This window comes from Temnothorax americanus, unplaced genomic scaffold, assembly GCF_048541705.1.
Source record: "Temnothorax americanus isolate GAGA-0224 unplaced genomic scaffold, ASM4854170v1 Scaffold9, whole genome shotgun sequence".
NCBI lineage: Eukaryota > Metazoa > Arthropoda > Insecta > Hymenoptera > Formicidae > Temnothorax > Temnothorax americanus.
Genome location: NW_027509812.1, coordinates 1,068,639 through 1,082,596, shown reverse-complemented (window position 1 = coordinate 1,082,596; position 13,958 = coordinate 1,068,639). Strand labels below are relative to the sequence as shown.

Below are 13,958 nucleotides of genomic sequence, written 5' to 3'. Positions count from 1 at the left end.
AATATGAAGGTATTTGATAATATTACAAATTTATACATTTTTTATCTTGCAATTTTAGCACGATTAAGTGTATTACGTATATAATTTGATTACGTTAATTTTTAATATAGAGAGAAAGATACATAATCGTGTACATGAATGATATTAATTTGAATTAATTTAGGTGGATGAGTATGAGTCTTTGGAACACTCGTGTAACTTACAACTAGTAATAAGTAATATTATAGTATGTCTAAAACGCACCTGTCGCAAGGTCTCCCCGCGAAGTACGCTCTTCTCGTCGGGCTCGAGAATACGCAGCTTTACGAAGCATATCATTGCGTCCTTCTCGACGGAGCTATGACTTTCCCGGCTGCAATATGCCATCAGCTTGCCGAGCAGCGCGGTCTCGTCCAAGTGTGCATGTGCAGGAGATTCCTTGAGCCTCGCAATTGCTTGTGCCCGAGCGGCCAGCATGCACACGAGAATGCATTCCGATGCTGAACCCTACGTACAGGGTGGTCCACACATAAAGTGTTACAAGCTCTTCTCTTGGGAACTATTAAAGATAGTGACAAAAGTCTTGTTCGTTTTAAATTTCCTTGTGACTCTTTACGGAACAAGTATCGTGCCGTTGTCGAACCCGTGCATGAACGACAGAGGAGCAACCTCTCCTTGTTTCTTTCTTTTTTTTTTTTGTAAGTAAAACCGTATGTTCTTCTTTTTTACATGGATTGATTCTTCTTATCTACGTCATTTTGCATGTAAAAATATTCAAGTGAGATAATCGGAAAGTAAATATTTTGTGAGATATTTTATATTTTATTTTAATACGTTTTGATAAAAAATATAAAATATTCATATATTTAAATATACACTTTCCAATGATCTTATTGTAACTCTTTCGTGCATAATGCAACGAGAGAGATCAATTCTTGATATATTTTAAAAAGAATTGTGTGGGTGTTAACTTTTTTTCGAACATGTCACTGGAATTCTATCAATTATATAGAAAATTAAAAAGTGCCTATTTCCAAACATTGAAATTGGAGGTGTGGACGTGGATGATGATGGTTTGGGATAATTTATATTATATCATTTTAAATATTCGTATAATCTTTCAAACCTCTATAACACCTCCGCCTTTGCTGCCTTCGCTAAAGTATAAGAAATCCGTAGGCAGTCCGATCGCCTTGCCTATAATTCAGAAAAATGACGCGTCACTCTGTAAATCAATCGTTCGCAAAATTCAATCATTCTGATGAAATATAACGGAATTACCGAACCAATCGCAGACTATCGTTTCCAGTTCTGTGCAAGCGGGACTGGCCGCCTAAAACAAATAAGATTCCATTTTGGGAGCGATCAAGTAAATAATTGCACGCGATCATCCGTCAGGCGGATTTGACATGGGATCAAAATTATGGCCGTTTCCGATGTCGGTGGGAAAAATCGAGGTGACTTCGCAGCGCCATTCTATCGTCGCGTTAAACTGCGATTTCTCTAATTATAGTTCTTTTTTTACATAGTACTCACTGAAAGCTTCTTAGACTGCCTGAGAAGATTTTTCACTCACCCAAGAAAATCCAATGCAGCCTATCGCATCAGATAACATATCACCAAGAATAGATGGAAAGGAATTTCCGGCCGGGAAGTAGGCGTGGAACCTTGGATGCTGCCAATGCGTGATCTGGAAGAAGGTTCATCTGGCTGATAGAAGCCACTTTTCCTCACAGCCGATACAACTCCTCTCACGCTATTTTGAAATACTTTTTAATATGAAAACAGCAATTGTCTAATTTCAATTCCAATTATTTAACAAAATTCGATATAGAATTGATAATATAAAAAAAGAAATCGTTTAATTCGGTTTTGTAAGAGATTTTAATCGAGACGCGGAGCATCGCAATAATTCACCAAACATTTCTGACATTATCTCGCAAATATCTCGCAAATACTCACGCCCGGCATAATCTTCGATTCCACGTCCTTCATGATCTTATCCCAAGATTCCGGATCATTCGGCGGTCCCGATGGCAGCAGAGGTCTGAGGTAGCCGGGACCGACATCCGGTGTGACTCTCCTGGTATGGATATTGCTCATGAACTCACAGATGTAGTCCACCATCTCCTTGCCGCGTACGCGGAATTCTTCGACGTCCATGGTACCTTATTACAAGTTCGGTTACCTTCGCTGACTTGAAGATTGACGATAATTTCTGCAATTCTCGCGAAACCATATAAATACATTTTGTATTTTTTCGAGATATCTTTTTTAAATATTCTCGTTTCTTTTTGGCATGCTTATCGATATAATATTCTAATATTCTGTCGCAAATCTTTACGATGATTTTTTTATTGATTTTTTCTCTTTAACTGCAAATATTGCGTCCGATTTTTCATCGGTTTTTAATGAATTTAAAATAATATAGGTATTTATAATAATAAATTTACGTTTATATTTATTCTCTTATCTGTTTCAATTATTTGTCAAGTCATGTTTCCCTAAATCTTCATACATTTGTCATACATTGTACATATCTCTCAAATTTATTAAATTGATTTGTCTCTAACAACAACATCGTTGCAGAGACAAAAGATAACGTTGCGTTATAACTTGCTCTGCGGCGATATCGATTACATCTTGATGTTTATTTCAACATTTGTTCCATAAACTTGTTTTTACAAGTAACTGTATATAAACATATTTTAACAATTCTATGCCGTTCCCTATATGGCGTTATATTTTTCACAAACGTGAATTTTCCTTTGCGGCTGATGCATAAATATTTTATCGTTAATACTTCCTTACAAATAAGCATTTGGAAATTAATTAATCACGCCATGATTTTCACGGCACTCTTTACTTACACCATATACCCAATATACTTTTACGATTCTTATTCTTCTTATAAAATAGAACCTTTTATCGCAAACGAATTTATAGATCTAAGATGCCGAATTTGATCTACTTTGAACCTTGTTTGATCACTTGAGCGACCCTATATGAAGAAGCTAGCTTGACACCCCCGAATTTTACATATTCACACATATTATAGTGATAATTGACCTACTAATCTCAGACGGAAGACAATTCGATTGATAACCTTTGCACACAACGTATTTAAGGCGAGTTGCAATTACGCGCGACTGTCACTTTCGCGCGGCACTGGTAATTTCAATTTCGCAAAATTCGCGGCTGCCCCGGACAAACGCCTTTTGTATTTCTCCTACCTGTTGCTGGCAACGGTGACGTGATGATACGGCGTGATAGAATCGGGGATGCACACGCCGACTCGAGCTTACGTCGTCGGATCGGATGACGACTGAACTGAACTGAACAATCCGGGGCAGTTTGCCATCCACCGCGGATATATGTCGGGGGCTTCCAGGGCGCAAAATTCCATCGGCGAGTCCTGCGCAAACGCGCATATATCCTTCTTCGGCAGGACTTCTTCTCGCCAATTCGCGAAAAGACGCGCGTCGCACGCACCGGCTTCCCCGCACACCCACCACAATACAGCCGCGTATACGTGCTTGTATACGGGCATATCGAGCTCGATCAAAGATCATGGGGTCAAGTTATCCCTCCAAAGGAATTTTTAAACGAAAATTACGCGAATTGACTTGCAAATTACAGATCCACGTGCACGCTAGGAAAAAGAAATATTGGACTTCCTTTGATGTTGCATGAAATGTTTTGCAACGATTATTTCGTCAAAGAAAGCGAATGACAAGAAGTGATATTTAATTACTTTTCAATTTCTTACCCTATAGTCAGAAATTATACTTTTCTGATACACGCTGGAGCAATTTATTTTGTATATTGATTACGCAAAATATATTACCCTAATTTAAATTTTCCCTCGGTGCAAAAAAAAGATTATTATTATTTAAAGTTAGGTTTATTTAGTATCTGGTATTTATTCTCATAAGTTTTGCAAAATAGCATGTAAAACTAAAAAGATAAAAATTGGAGTAGATCGGCATGACGTGATAGACTTGGAAATATTTATATACAATTATTTGAATGCTCCAACTTCTTTCTATCTTTACCAGAAATGTTTTAAAAATTGACGATGGGGCGACCTACTATTAAAAGTATTCGATACAGAATTGCCTTTTGAATGAATCTTTCAGCCGATCTAAAACCGCTTTCTCTGACCAGAAAAATCAAGAAGCTCGTCATTTATTTTTCTTCTTGCAACTCTTCCAATTTTTAACGTTATAATATACTCATAGCTAAGTTTTAAATTAAAATTAAAATTCTACTAGAATAAAGTTTACTTGACTGAAAAATACGTTTCGTTCTTCATTTGCCTCCTAGAATAGTTTGAGAACGGCCATTATATAATCTTTGCTCGTTAATTACTCAGAACGTGCTTCGACATCTTCATTGAGGGAAGGAAAAAAGTCGATTCTTTCGAAATCGACCGCCGGGATCCGCGGTTAAAAGGACATCCGGTGATTCAAGACACCCCCCGTATACAGATGCCTCGTTCACTCGAGTAAATTGGATGCTGGCATTCTCGCGGTTTATTACAATGGAAAAAGGAGGGGTACGTAGGCATCATTAAGAGGGTGCCAGCCACAGAAGACGCCCGTTGATTCTCGCCGAGAGGAAACGCTCGGGGATGCTGAGAACCAGCAAGATGGAAATCCTTGACCTCTCTTTCCTCCTCCGCATTAAAGAATCGACGACGACGACGGCGCGGCGGCCCCGGATATCGCGGAACGCTCTACCGTTCGATCGTGGGAAGGAGGAGGCGGCGGGAATCATCATCGAGATAAGATCCCTCATGTTCTTTACCGCTGAAATTAGCTGCCGCGATGATAGCGGCATTCGCCGGGTCAATTTGCGTAATAATTATAGCTCGGGGGAAAGTCAGGCGGCTCGAGCGTTAATCTAAAAGCGTTATGGAATATTCGTCGATTATGATGGAACGATCCGTAATGCGTCACGATATTGATAGCAACGAAATTGGTATAAATGCCGGGTATATTTCGGTATTGCCGGTAACGATCGCACTCTCGTAACGCGGTAATTGAATTTTTGAATGTTGGAGAGATGTATTTTTATCCATCTCTCTCATCTGGAAAGAGAGAGCACGATATCAAAGAACTTCAGGACGAAACTTGACAAAACTGTGAAGAAATATTTATTGCGCTATAAATTAATATATTTTCATTTTTACGAAAAAAAATTTGTGCGATTCTGATGAATATAAAATAAATTTCGGTTCTTCGAAAATTTAATTCCGCGAAATCACGCCTGTTTGACGCGGAACGATTAATTGCATTGAGTAAGTACCCACGCCTTAAGGTATACGTCTCTATTTAGGTCATCAATTATATAGAGCGAACTCTGGTTAATTAAATTTTCTTTGTTCCGCGTTTAATACCACGCGGCATTTCAATTTAGAAAGGGACGCGATCATTAACTCTCGAAATTAATTAACTCGGGACTGTCATCGCGGATCGCGGCTCATTCCGCGAAATGAACATGCGACCCAGACGCAGAAGCAATCTGTTTAAGATAAGCCTAACGCGCGTCACGCGTTAATTAAATAATAATTTAAAAGGCGAACGTTTCCCTTATTTATCGTTTTATCATTGGTTTCGTTTTATCATTCTCGAGACCGGCGAAGAGACTCATCGCGATTCCACGCAAGACGCGTCGTGTCCCGACGCATATAATTTCAACGGAACAAAGGGCACGCGTGATGCGTCACACTGAGGGACAACTTGCTCCCGGCGCTGCGCGACGGGTGGTGCAACGAACCCCTCAGGGCTGGTGATCGCGGGCCAACGGCAGATAGTCGGTCCTTGCGCTCTCACGCCTTTTAGGGATAAAAACGTTCATAATGCCGGAATGCGGGAGCGAAAGGGGGATACTCGGTCGAGACGGGGGTGCTTAATAATGCAATATGGCGTCGGGGCGTCGCGACGCTATGCGTGCTATGCCGCGCATACCGCTACCATATACGCCTACGCTTCGAACCCTCTTGCGCCCCCGCATTGTGCCCCCCCTCCCTGTCCCCCCTCACCTTGCCACCGTGGTTTCCTTCGCGGGAACGAGGCCGATCCTTCGCGTATATCGCCCGGCAATCGAATGTTGATTGGAAAATATTGATGGGACTTTCCATCCGGTATCCGCAGCCGGCGATCTCTTCTTCCTCTCGTTCTCCGCCTTCGACGTCGGAAAGGATGCTTTTTCCATTGCGGTACGCTTTGGAATTTCAGTGAAATATATCTATATCTATATCTATATCTATATCTATATCTATATCTATATATCTTGAACCCAAGACTTTCAACGGACGCCATCCTGGTACCGTCGATATTAATTGACGCGGATCGTGCCCGAGCAATATTGAAGTGAGCCGGAGGACAATACCTAATATTAACGAAGGGTCTGATACAGCTACCGAGAAATAACGCCACTTGAATTGAAAATCACTAATTTTCTGTTATTAATACCACACCGCGCTGGTGAACGTAATAATAACTTTTACATATGTATATAGAATTTAAGTATGTTTTTAACTTTTTCACATCAAATAAAGTTTTGGGATGATATATTGTTTTACTATCCTAAGTTGTTTTTATTTCTGTATTAATATATGTAGTCCAGTTTATATATTACATAAAATATAATTAATTTCGGTAACTGCGATACTTTGCTTGGAGAACATCTCTCTTGAATATTCAACGATTAACAAGTACATATTGGATCTTAATTTGTCTTATATATATATTTATGACAGAAACTTAACTTAATAATATAATAGAAGTATGTGTTATTCTTATAAACAAAAATCAATTTTATAATATGATAAATCTTTATATTATATTACCAGATGTACGCCGCGATCTATTTTAATTCAATGATTATATTGTATAATTATATTGTGGATGCATTGGATATATCGCATAATTACATATATCCATCGTAAATGTGCTTTTCTCAATCAAAATTAATTATTAGATGTGAATATGTTTGTGGAATATATTTCGGAGACAGATTCGAACGTTCTCCGATCTGTATCTTCGCCCTTGCCTGCGTGAGAGTCCCAGATAAACGTCACAATCGGCGAAATATTTCTGCGTACGACTATACAAGGTCGTTCCAAGTTCCATGAATGGTTCCATCGAATGGCACGCCAACGAAACGGCGATGCTTGTGACTGAACCCGTGACCTACTGGCAGAGAGAGACGTGGTGTCTAAACACCGCCGCGCGCGCTCCTCGCTTCTATTTCCAGAACGGCTCAACTATTTCTGAAATTACACCCTCTAACGTTATGCTGACCTTATTGACAAAAAGAAGACCCCCCCCCTCGCCTAAGGGCCATCCCAAAGTCGAAATGATGCACTTCGTTATTGCATCATCGCGATATTTTAAATAATATACAAAAAATTTTATATATGAAAGCTTACGTCCTTTCGTAATTAAACGGACGGTATTTTCCACGAACAGTTTTTGTCTTGTTCTTTGACATTAAATATTACAATAATAATTAAAAGTCCAATTAAAATCCTTTGAAAATGCATAATAAAGCGCGAGACATTAAATTGCTAAATAAAAATTGCTAAATAAATTACTGAATCGATGAATATAATTCAGCCATTTGCAATGACTCGTTCTTTTCAATTAATTAGTCAATTATCTTGCAATGATTTATAAATGAAGCAGGATCTTAAAGTGTAAAAAATATAACAATGTATATAGCGAATAAAGTTGTATAAAAATAACCTGTGTTCTATGTAAATTTTAGATGGGAAGATCGAAATTGAAGAAGAAGCTACAGCAAAAAAAACCGATAGCAAAAGAAACCGAAGAGTCGACAAGTACGAAGGTGCCAATAGATAATTTACCAGAAAAATTTCTCTGGATGCACGTGAGTACTCGAATCTTTCAGAATTATGGAATGTGTTATTCGATTTTCTTATTCACGAAATATATCTACACTGAAAGGTGAAGAGCGGTACAAAAATCAGAAACGTTCTTGCTTACGCGCTGAAGGAATTTCCCAGTTGTAACAGCATCGTCTGGACCGGAATCGGACATGGCATTATGAAAGTCATTTCTTGCGCGGAAATCTTCAAGAGGAAACACGAGGGCCTTCATCAAGTGACAAAGTTGCGTTATGTCAGGTAAGTTTTCCAAAACAGACGTCAATGGGTGCAGTCTCGTGGTTCAATTGCCATCTGTTTTTAGTTCAGAAAAATCCAAGGAGGACACAGCTACCGAAACTCATCGGATACCTGAAATTCATATTTTACTGACTAAGGATATTAAGGATACAACTCAACTTGGGTGAGATTTCTTAATTGAATTATCATATTATCCTCTATAAAGATTGAAAAAAATTACACAATATTGATTATAGTTTAATTCGCCTGAAGATGTAATCATTTATTTTGACATTTCAAAAAAGAGTTGAGAAAATTTAATTTCACAGAATATTTTTATCGATACTTAAATACATTCAAATACTTTTTATTGACTAAGGGTATCAAAGATAGCAAAATAACCCATGGTGGCAAAACGTGGGTGAGATTTATTTAATTAAGACAAAAATATTGTTTGCAGAATATTTTTATCTTTAACATGCATTGCTAATATTTTTGTTATAATTAGAGAATTAAAATTACAGCCTTCTAAAAGTCTTTTATTTTCTTCGCGATACACAGTTGCGTGTATGTATAGGTATGACAGAAAAAATATATACATATATAGTTATATTTCGTTAGATATCAAGCGCCTGGCGATTGCGGGAAATTTCCGAAGAAGGAAGATGCAACGGGGTCAAAGACAAACACTACAACAGACGGCACCGATAATATGCCTTGCATCGACAAGCAATCCTCGACAATGGAAAAAAGTGGAAAAAGAAAAAATATAAACAAACTGAAGAAAAAGGCGGAACCACCTTTGAAGAAAAATAAAGTACCTTGATTAGTAATTAAATTAATATAATTAAAGTATTTTTAACTTCGTGTTATTCTATATTCTAGCTTCGAATATTTCTATGTTCTTTTTTCTCCAAAATCTGAGCATGCTTCACTTTGCGAGTATAAAAAATGTGATAAAGTGCAACTAAAAAGAACAGCCAAACTTACTTTTAAATATTGTTCCATAATAGTTGAAATAACACAAGTCTTGTATAGAAAGTTTATTTCTTTATCATTACACAGACAATTTTCACGGGAACAGTCATACGTCATATATATGTATATATATTCCTGCTGCGTAAAGAATCTCTCGTCACAGTATTCATCGCGATATTATTCATTAATACATTAAACTCGAATTTTTGTACTTACAAGTTTTATATACAGTGTTACAATATTCTTCCCATCGCGTTGAATACGAAAAGAAACAATCTCGCAATACGCGATATCCCAGTGTTGCTTGTCGCTCGATAGAATCTCGTTATGAGAAACATGTAGGGCAGTACTAACTCTCGCGTAGCAACTTGCACCAATACATGTCGAATATGAATTGATCTGTCTTCCAACGTATGATAAAAAAAATCACGCGATCGAAAGCGTGAAAACACTATTTTCTGTGAAATGAGAATTACAATGAACATTGTATCGCAAAGCAATGTCATCATCGTAACAATATATTTCTCAGATTTAAGAAAATCATCTTTCGTGCTATTATTTATTTTAAAAAACGACGCTCGTATTCGCGCTATAATTTTATAGCGATATCTTATTACAGATTTGAAAACCCACAAATGGGCGAATTGATAAGGCGCCCAACCATTCTTCTACATTTTATTTATTTTATCATACGACTTAGCTTTATATTCCAATATATGGAACAAGTAACCTGCTCAAGATTCACCGTAAATTATTACCGTGAATTTTCGAGAACAGGATAGGAAAGCAACCTTCATATTGCTATATGGAATAAATGTATATGCGTTATAAATAACAGTGCTATACCATATTTATCGCGCTACGTCTCTCGCTCGAAACAATACATTTTATAAAGATCAATTACGTGATGACGATTATTATGGTCACTCTAGACTAACACGATGCTCGTATAATAATGTGTAAAATTCTACAATCGTTTATATAAATTCGCAATCTTCTTCTGGTTATGCAAATCGGCAACAAACATACGAGGTGTGATTTCCACCTTATTAGGAATTTCTGTAACTGGATCGTATCTTACCTCGCGTCGTTTTGAGATATAAAGATCACCTCTCAAAGCTAGATCTATTATTTTATCAAAGATAGAATAAAAGTAATTACATAATTAGTATATCTCAGTAGTTTTTTCATAATGAAAAATTCCGACGATTCTTAGTGCAATGCAAGCTATTTTCCAAGTAAATTAACGATACATAAAATTATAGAATTTTAATAGAATTTTAATAAAAGTGATCCAATAGAGTTTGGTCTGTACGTATTCCGAAATTTATAAACAATTATTCACACAGCTAAATGTAAGATACATAAATGAGTTATATATTTTCCCATTACACATATCTAGTGTATAGAGAGAGAGAGAGGGGGGGAGGGAGAGGGGAAAGAGGGAGGGAGAGAGAGAGAGGGAGAGAGAGAGAGAGAGAGAGAGAGAGGGAGGGAGAGGGAGAGAGAGAGACAGTCTATTATTTTTACAAAAAGGTGTTTCCAAAAGGTAAAGCATCATATAGAGATGTAAGAGACAATCTTGCTGATGTCTAGTAACTTCAATAGCGTAAGATAAAAAGTTCACGACATCGTATTCTCTCTTCTTTCTTTTTCTTATTTTGTACATATATTATTTGTGGCTTTATAAAAATCTTGTCGCTTAATAAAAATAAAATTCTGAGACTCGCAGCCTGAGCTTTCTAATTTTCATATTCCAAGCCATATCCATTTGTATGTTATATGTTCGACATCATCCTTATCACCGCTTGAACCGGCTTTCCTACGTTTATACTTTAGAGTAATTTAATATACAAAGAGCAATAGAGTGATATAATATACAAATGGATATGGCTTGGAATATGAAAATTAGAAGACTCGCTGCGAGTCTCAGAATATTATTTTTACGAAGCGATGAATAAACCACGAACAACATATGTACATTTATGGCTTATAATTAATGTATGATTTTAGAAATAATTACAAAATGTAGATAGATGTAGTTGCATCTACAACTAAATAATTAATAACTTCAATTAAAGCAAGGCTCGTAATTAGATACGCATTTTGAGCCAATTTTTGAACCAACGCACTATCGCCTCACTGTCGCTCGAGGCTCGACGGCTAATCCACCGAACACGCGTGTGACACCGTATCTCTAGAACGTCCCTCTATGAGAAATAGGGATCGTACTTTCGACCAATCGTCAAACATTTTCCTTGCTAAATAATTTATATTTTTATATTATTATAAATTAATCACTAATTTTCTATTATTTTTGTATTATATGTGTAATCTGTTATATATGTATTATGCTATCTGTTATACATGCGTAATTTAAATATATGTAATATGTATATGTAATACATTTATTTGATTACATTATTGATTACAAATATAATACAATAATATTCTAATAGAAAAACAATTATTAAAAATTTATTACTATTCTCATTATATTTAATTTTATAATTTGCAATTTTTTTATAAATAAAAATTATATAGCAAAGAAAATGTTTTAACGACAGTTTCGCAGAAGATCCCTGTCTCATATAGGAAGTTCTGGCACGGCTTGAGGGCACGGCGTCACGTGCGCGATCGGCAGCTTGACCGCCGAGCATCGAATAGCAGTGGGGGAGGGAGGGATAGAAGGCGTTGCCCCCAAGAATCGGCTCGAAAAGGGCATCTAATTCCGAGCATTAGTTTAAAAGGTTGCACAGATCTTAAACATCAAAAGAATGAATAAATACAAGAGTTGTGCTCATCAAACACGAAAAATACTGTTTACAGCAATAATTGCACAACTATTAATGAAACATTCATCGAGGAAAAATTCTGTTTAATAAGGTACCGAGCAAAGATAAGAATATGTCTTTATCGAATCGATCTTTGAAATTTGTCAGTTATCAAGAAAATATACTTCAGTAAAAGCTAATGAAGCAAGTATCTTGGAAATCCATACATTTAAATTCAAAAGTTAATTAAATTTTCGATATTAACTTATCCCATGTAATTACTCGATGTTAGAACACGATTTGGAAAAAGTAACGTAAACTTTGTGATGCGTATTTTTAAATGCAACGTTTTTTGTAACATATTGTCATATCTTTTATACATTAAAGACAGACACTGTAACACATTTACATTTAAATAAGAGCGAATTTACTGACTCCTTTCAAAGATCTTTATTATGTCAATCACGAAATATCAGACTAATGCGTGAATATGGATACTTTTTTCCTTTCTTACTAAATCTGACAATTCGACTTTGGACAATACGATCGCAATGTTAGATCCTATGCTTCGCTTTCCGTTGCGCCTTCACCTTCCATAATAGGTACTATCAAGTTGTCCTTTGACATCAGATTATATTTTGTCACAAACGCCGTAAACCTGTAACAATAGAAATCAATATAGAGTTCCTTTTGTAATACAATAAACGTCAAAAGTACCCATATACGCCGATCGCATTCGTTACCTGCGGCAAAGGAAAGTCTCGTTTTCAAATTCATCGAATATTGTCCTATGATGAAAGTATGCGTGAGAGAAGATTCTGTAAACCCTGCGGCAGACGGAGCCGAGTTTCGCTACAGAAGATTCTTTGATGCTGATTCTGGAAATGCAATTTTACCACAGGAAGATTTAGCCACGCGCACTACGACCTAAATATGACAAATTACAAAACGAGACGCGAAAGGGATACCTGCTGGGAAAATATTTGTTGCTGTTAAGTAGACACGCCGCTCCGTCCAGCGTGTGTCGAGTGTAATCGATCGCAGGACATTCTTTGGGAGTTTTATGCGCCGCGCATAAAAATATCCACTGCTCCGTAGCTGTCATCTGCGTGCAAGTCTCCGGATGGCATTCCTCTTGCAATCTAACTGCCAGACCATTGAGCTCCATACAGAACTGCCTGAGATGTTCGTACTTCCACACTCCTTCGTCATTGGCCTCCGGCATGTTGAGTATCAAATCGATATTAGACGGATCTCTTCTGATCATTTGTTGAATATACTGCTGCACCGCCAGTGTGCTATCCATCTCTTCGAACGGCTCATCCGGCCATCTGCTAAAATCCTATAGAGCGAGAAATAAAACCTTGATCGTGGGCTTTATAAAAATAGTTAAATCTACGTCAGCATCCTTGTAAACAATCGATCTCTTCCTACTATATAGCTCATCGTAATATAAAAATAGATCCGATATAACGTATAACACGCAGGATACTCTGCGTATTTTATCATAATGTTGAATAATCAATAAAACCAACTGAGAGATAATTTACTGCGTATGTACATAAGCATGCGGTATTTTAGATGAGGATATAAATAAGTCATCTGTCAAATATTCCACGCTTCGGTGAAGGTGAGGGAACCGCAAAACGTTGTGAAACCGGACGATGATAGGAATTCAGAGAAACATTCTTCAAGTGTACCCCGTTTGTCCCGGATTCATTGATTTTCATCGGAGAAATGTCAAACGGAGAAGGAAATATCGGGAAATCTCCGGGGGCACTGTCGGACGGTTCCTGTCCCGCTCGGGGCGCGGGTGCTAACGCTTCCTTAACGAAGTTAACGGCGTTAATAACCTCTGCTTTCGTCCCGGGCCTGTTTCTCCGTAGGATCGTGGGTCCGTCCGCCATCTTCATCTTGGACAGTTGTTGCACTCGAATGACCGATGCGTGGCACGCACGAATGCCGTGCAGGCGGTCACTTCGTCGCCGAGGTCCCCGTCGATGTCGATCAGATACACTGGCGAGCAAACAATTCGCCCTACCCCGACGATGCCCGATGACGAGACGAGCAGTCTCCTTTACCCCCTACTCCCC

At 37.6% G+C, this 13,958-nt stretch overlaps 3 protein-coding genes across 7 annotated transcripts in view; 1 reads left to right on the top strand and 2 right to left on the bottom strand.

Moving 5' to 3' along the window:
• Nucleotides 1-3,873, bottom strand: part of LOC143908159 (aromatic-L-amino-acid decarboxylase) — a 9,108-nt gene extending 5,235 nt beyond the window's left edge. The window contains exons 1-6 of one of the 3 annotated variants that reach the window (XM_077425553.1): nucleotides 3,213-3,873; nucleotides 1,942-2,205; nucleotides 1,556-1,669; nucleotides 1,261-1,312; nucleotides 1,106-1,176; nucleotides 244-486 (exon numbers count right to left, since the gene is read on the bottom strand). In XM_077425553.1, the coding sequence (XP_077281679.1) occupies nucleotides 244-486; nucleotides 1,106-1,176; nucleotides 1,261-1,312; nucleotides 1,556-1,669; nucleotides 1,942-2,142 (681 nt within the window). In that variant the 5' untranslated portion in view covers nucleotides 2,143-2,205; nucleotides 3,213-3,873. Of the gene's footprint in view, nucleotides 1-243; nucleotides 487-1,105; nucleotides 1,177-1,260; nucleotides 1,313-1,555; nucleotides 1,670-1,941; nucleotides 2,206-3,052; nucleotides 3,184-3,212 lie in introns of those variants that run through there. The other 2 variants (XM_077425552.1, XM_077425554.1) reach the window with 2 other exon arrangements.
• Rpp25 (ribonuclease P protein subunit Rpp25) overlaps nucleotides 1-9,090 on the top strand; it is a 24,039-nt gene extending 14,949 nt beyond the window's left edge. Inside the window, exons 2-5 of the mRNA XM_077425566.1 lie at nucleotides 7,756-7,878; nucleotides 7,956-8,134; nucleotides 8,199-8,297; nucleotides 8,735-9,090. Of these exons, the coding sequence (XP_077281692.1) occupies nucleotides 7,756-7,878; nucleotides 7,956-8,134; nucleotides 8,199-8,297; nucleotides 8,735-8,939 (606 nt within the window). The 3' untranslated portion in view covers nucleotides 8,940-9,090. The remainder of the gene's footprint in view (nucleotides 1-7,755; nucleotides 7,879-7,955; nucleotides 8,135-8,198; nucleotides 8,298-8,734) is intronic.
• Nucleotides 6,558-13,958, bottom strand: Mob4 (MOB kinase activator 4). 3 transcript variants are annotated; one of them, XR_013260047.1, is made up of 6 exons: nucleotides 13,719-13,958; nucleotides 12,834-13,207; nucleotides 12,609-12,743; nucleotides 12,380-12,523; nucleotides 7,995-8,245; nucleotides 6,558-7,258 (listed from the first exon to the last, which is right to left on the bottom strand). XR_013260047.1 is itself a non-coding variant. In XM_077425563.1 (5 exons), exons 1-4 carry the CDS (start codon nucleotides 13,776-13,778, stop codon nucleotides 12,427-12,429), a joined length of 666 nt encoding a protein of 221 aa, XP_077281689.1. In that variant the 5' UTR covers nucleotides 13,779-13,958; the 3' UTR covers nucleotides 9,142-11,852; nucleotides 12,380-12,426. The 3 variants fall into 3 exon arrangements, 2 of the variants coding, with proteins under 2 accessions (XP_077281689.1, XP_077281688.1); XM_077425563.1 differs by lacking the exons at nucleotides 6,558-7,258; nucleotides 7,995-8,245 and adding an exon at nucleotides 9,142-11,852; XM_077425562.1 differs by lacking the exons at nucleotides 6,558-7,258; nucleotides 7,995-8,245 and having other exon boundaries at nucleotides 9,142-12,523.

Coding starts and splice junctions, on each gene's coding strand:
- Mob4 (XM_077425562.1), bottom strand. CDS start 13,778: ATGAAGATGGCGGACGGACCCACGATCCTACGGAGAAACAGGCCCGGG. Junction 13,208..13,718: donor GGCCCGGGACGAAAGCAGAG/GTTATTAACGCC, acceptor CTCGCTCTATAG/GATTTTAGCAGATGGCCGGA. Junction 12,744..12,833: donor AACAAATATTTTCCCAGCAG/GTATCCCTTTCG, acceptor TTGCATTTCCAG/AATCAGCATCAAAGAATCTT.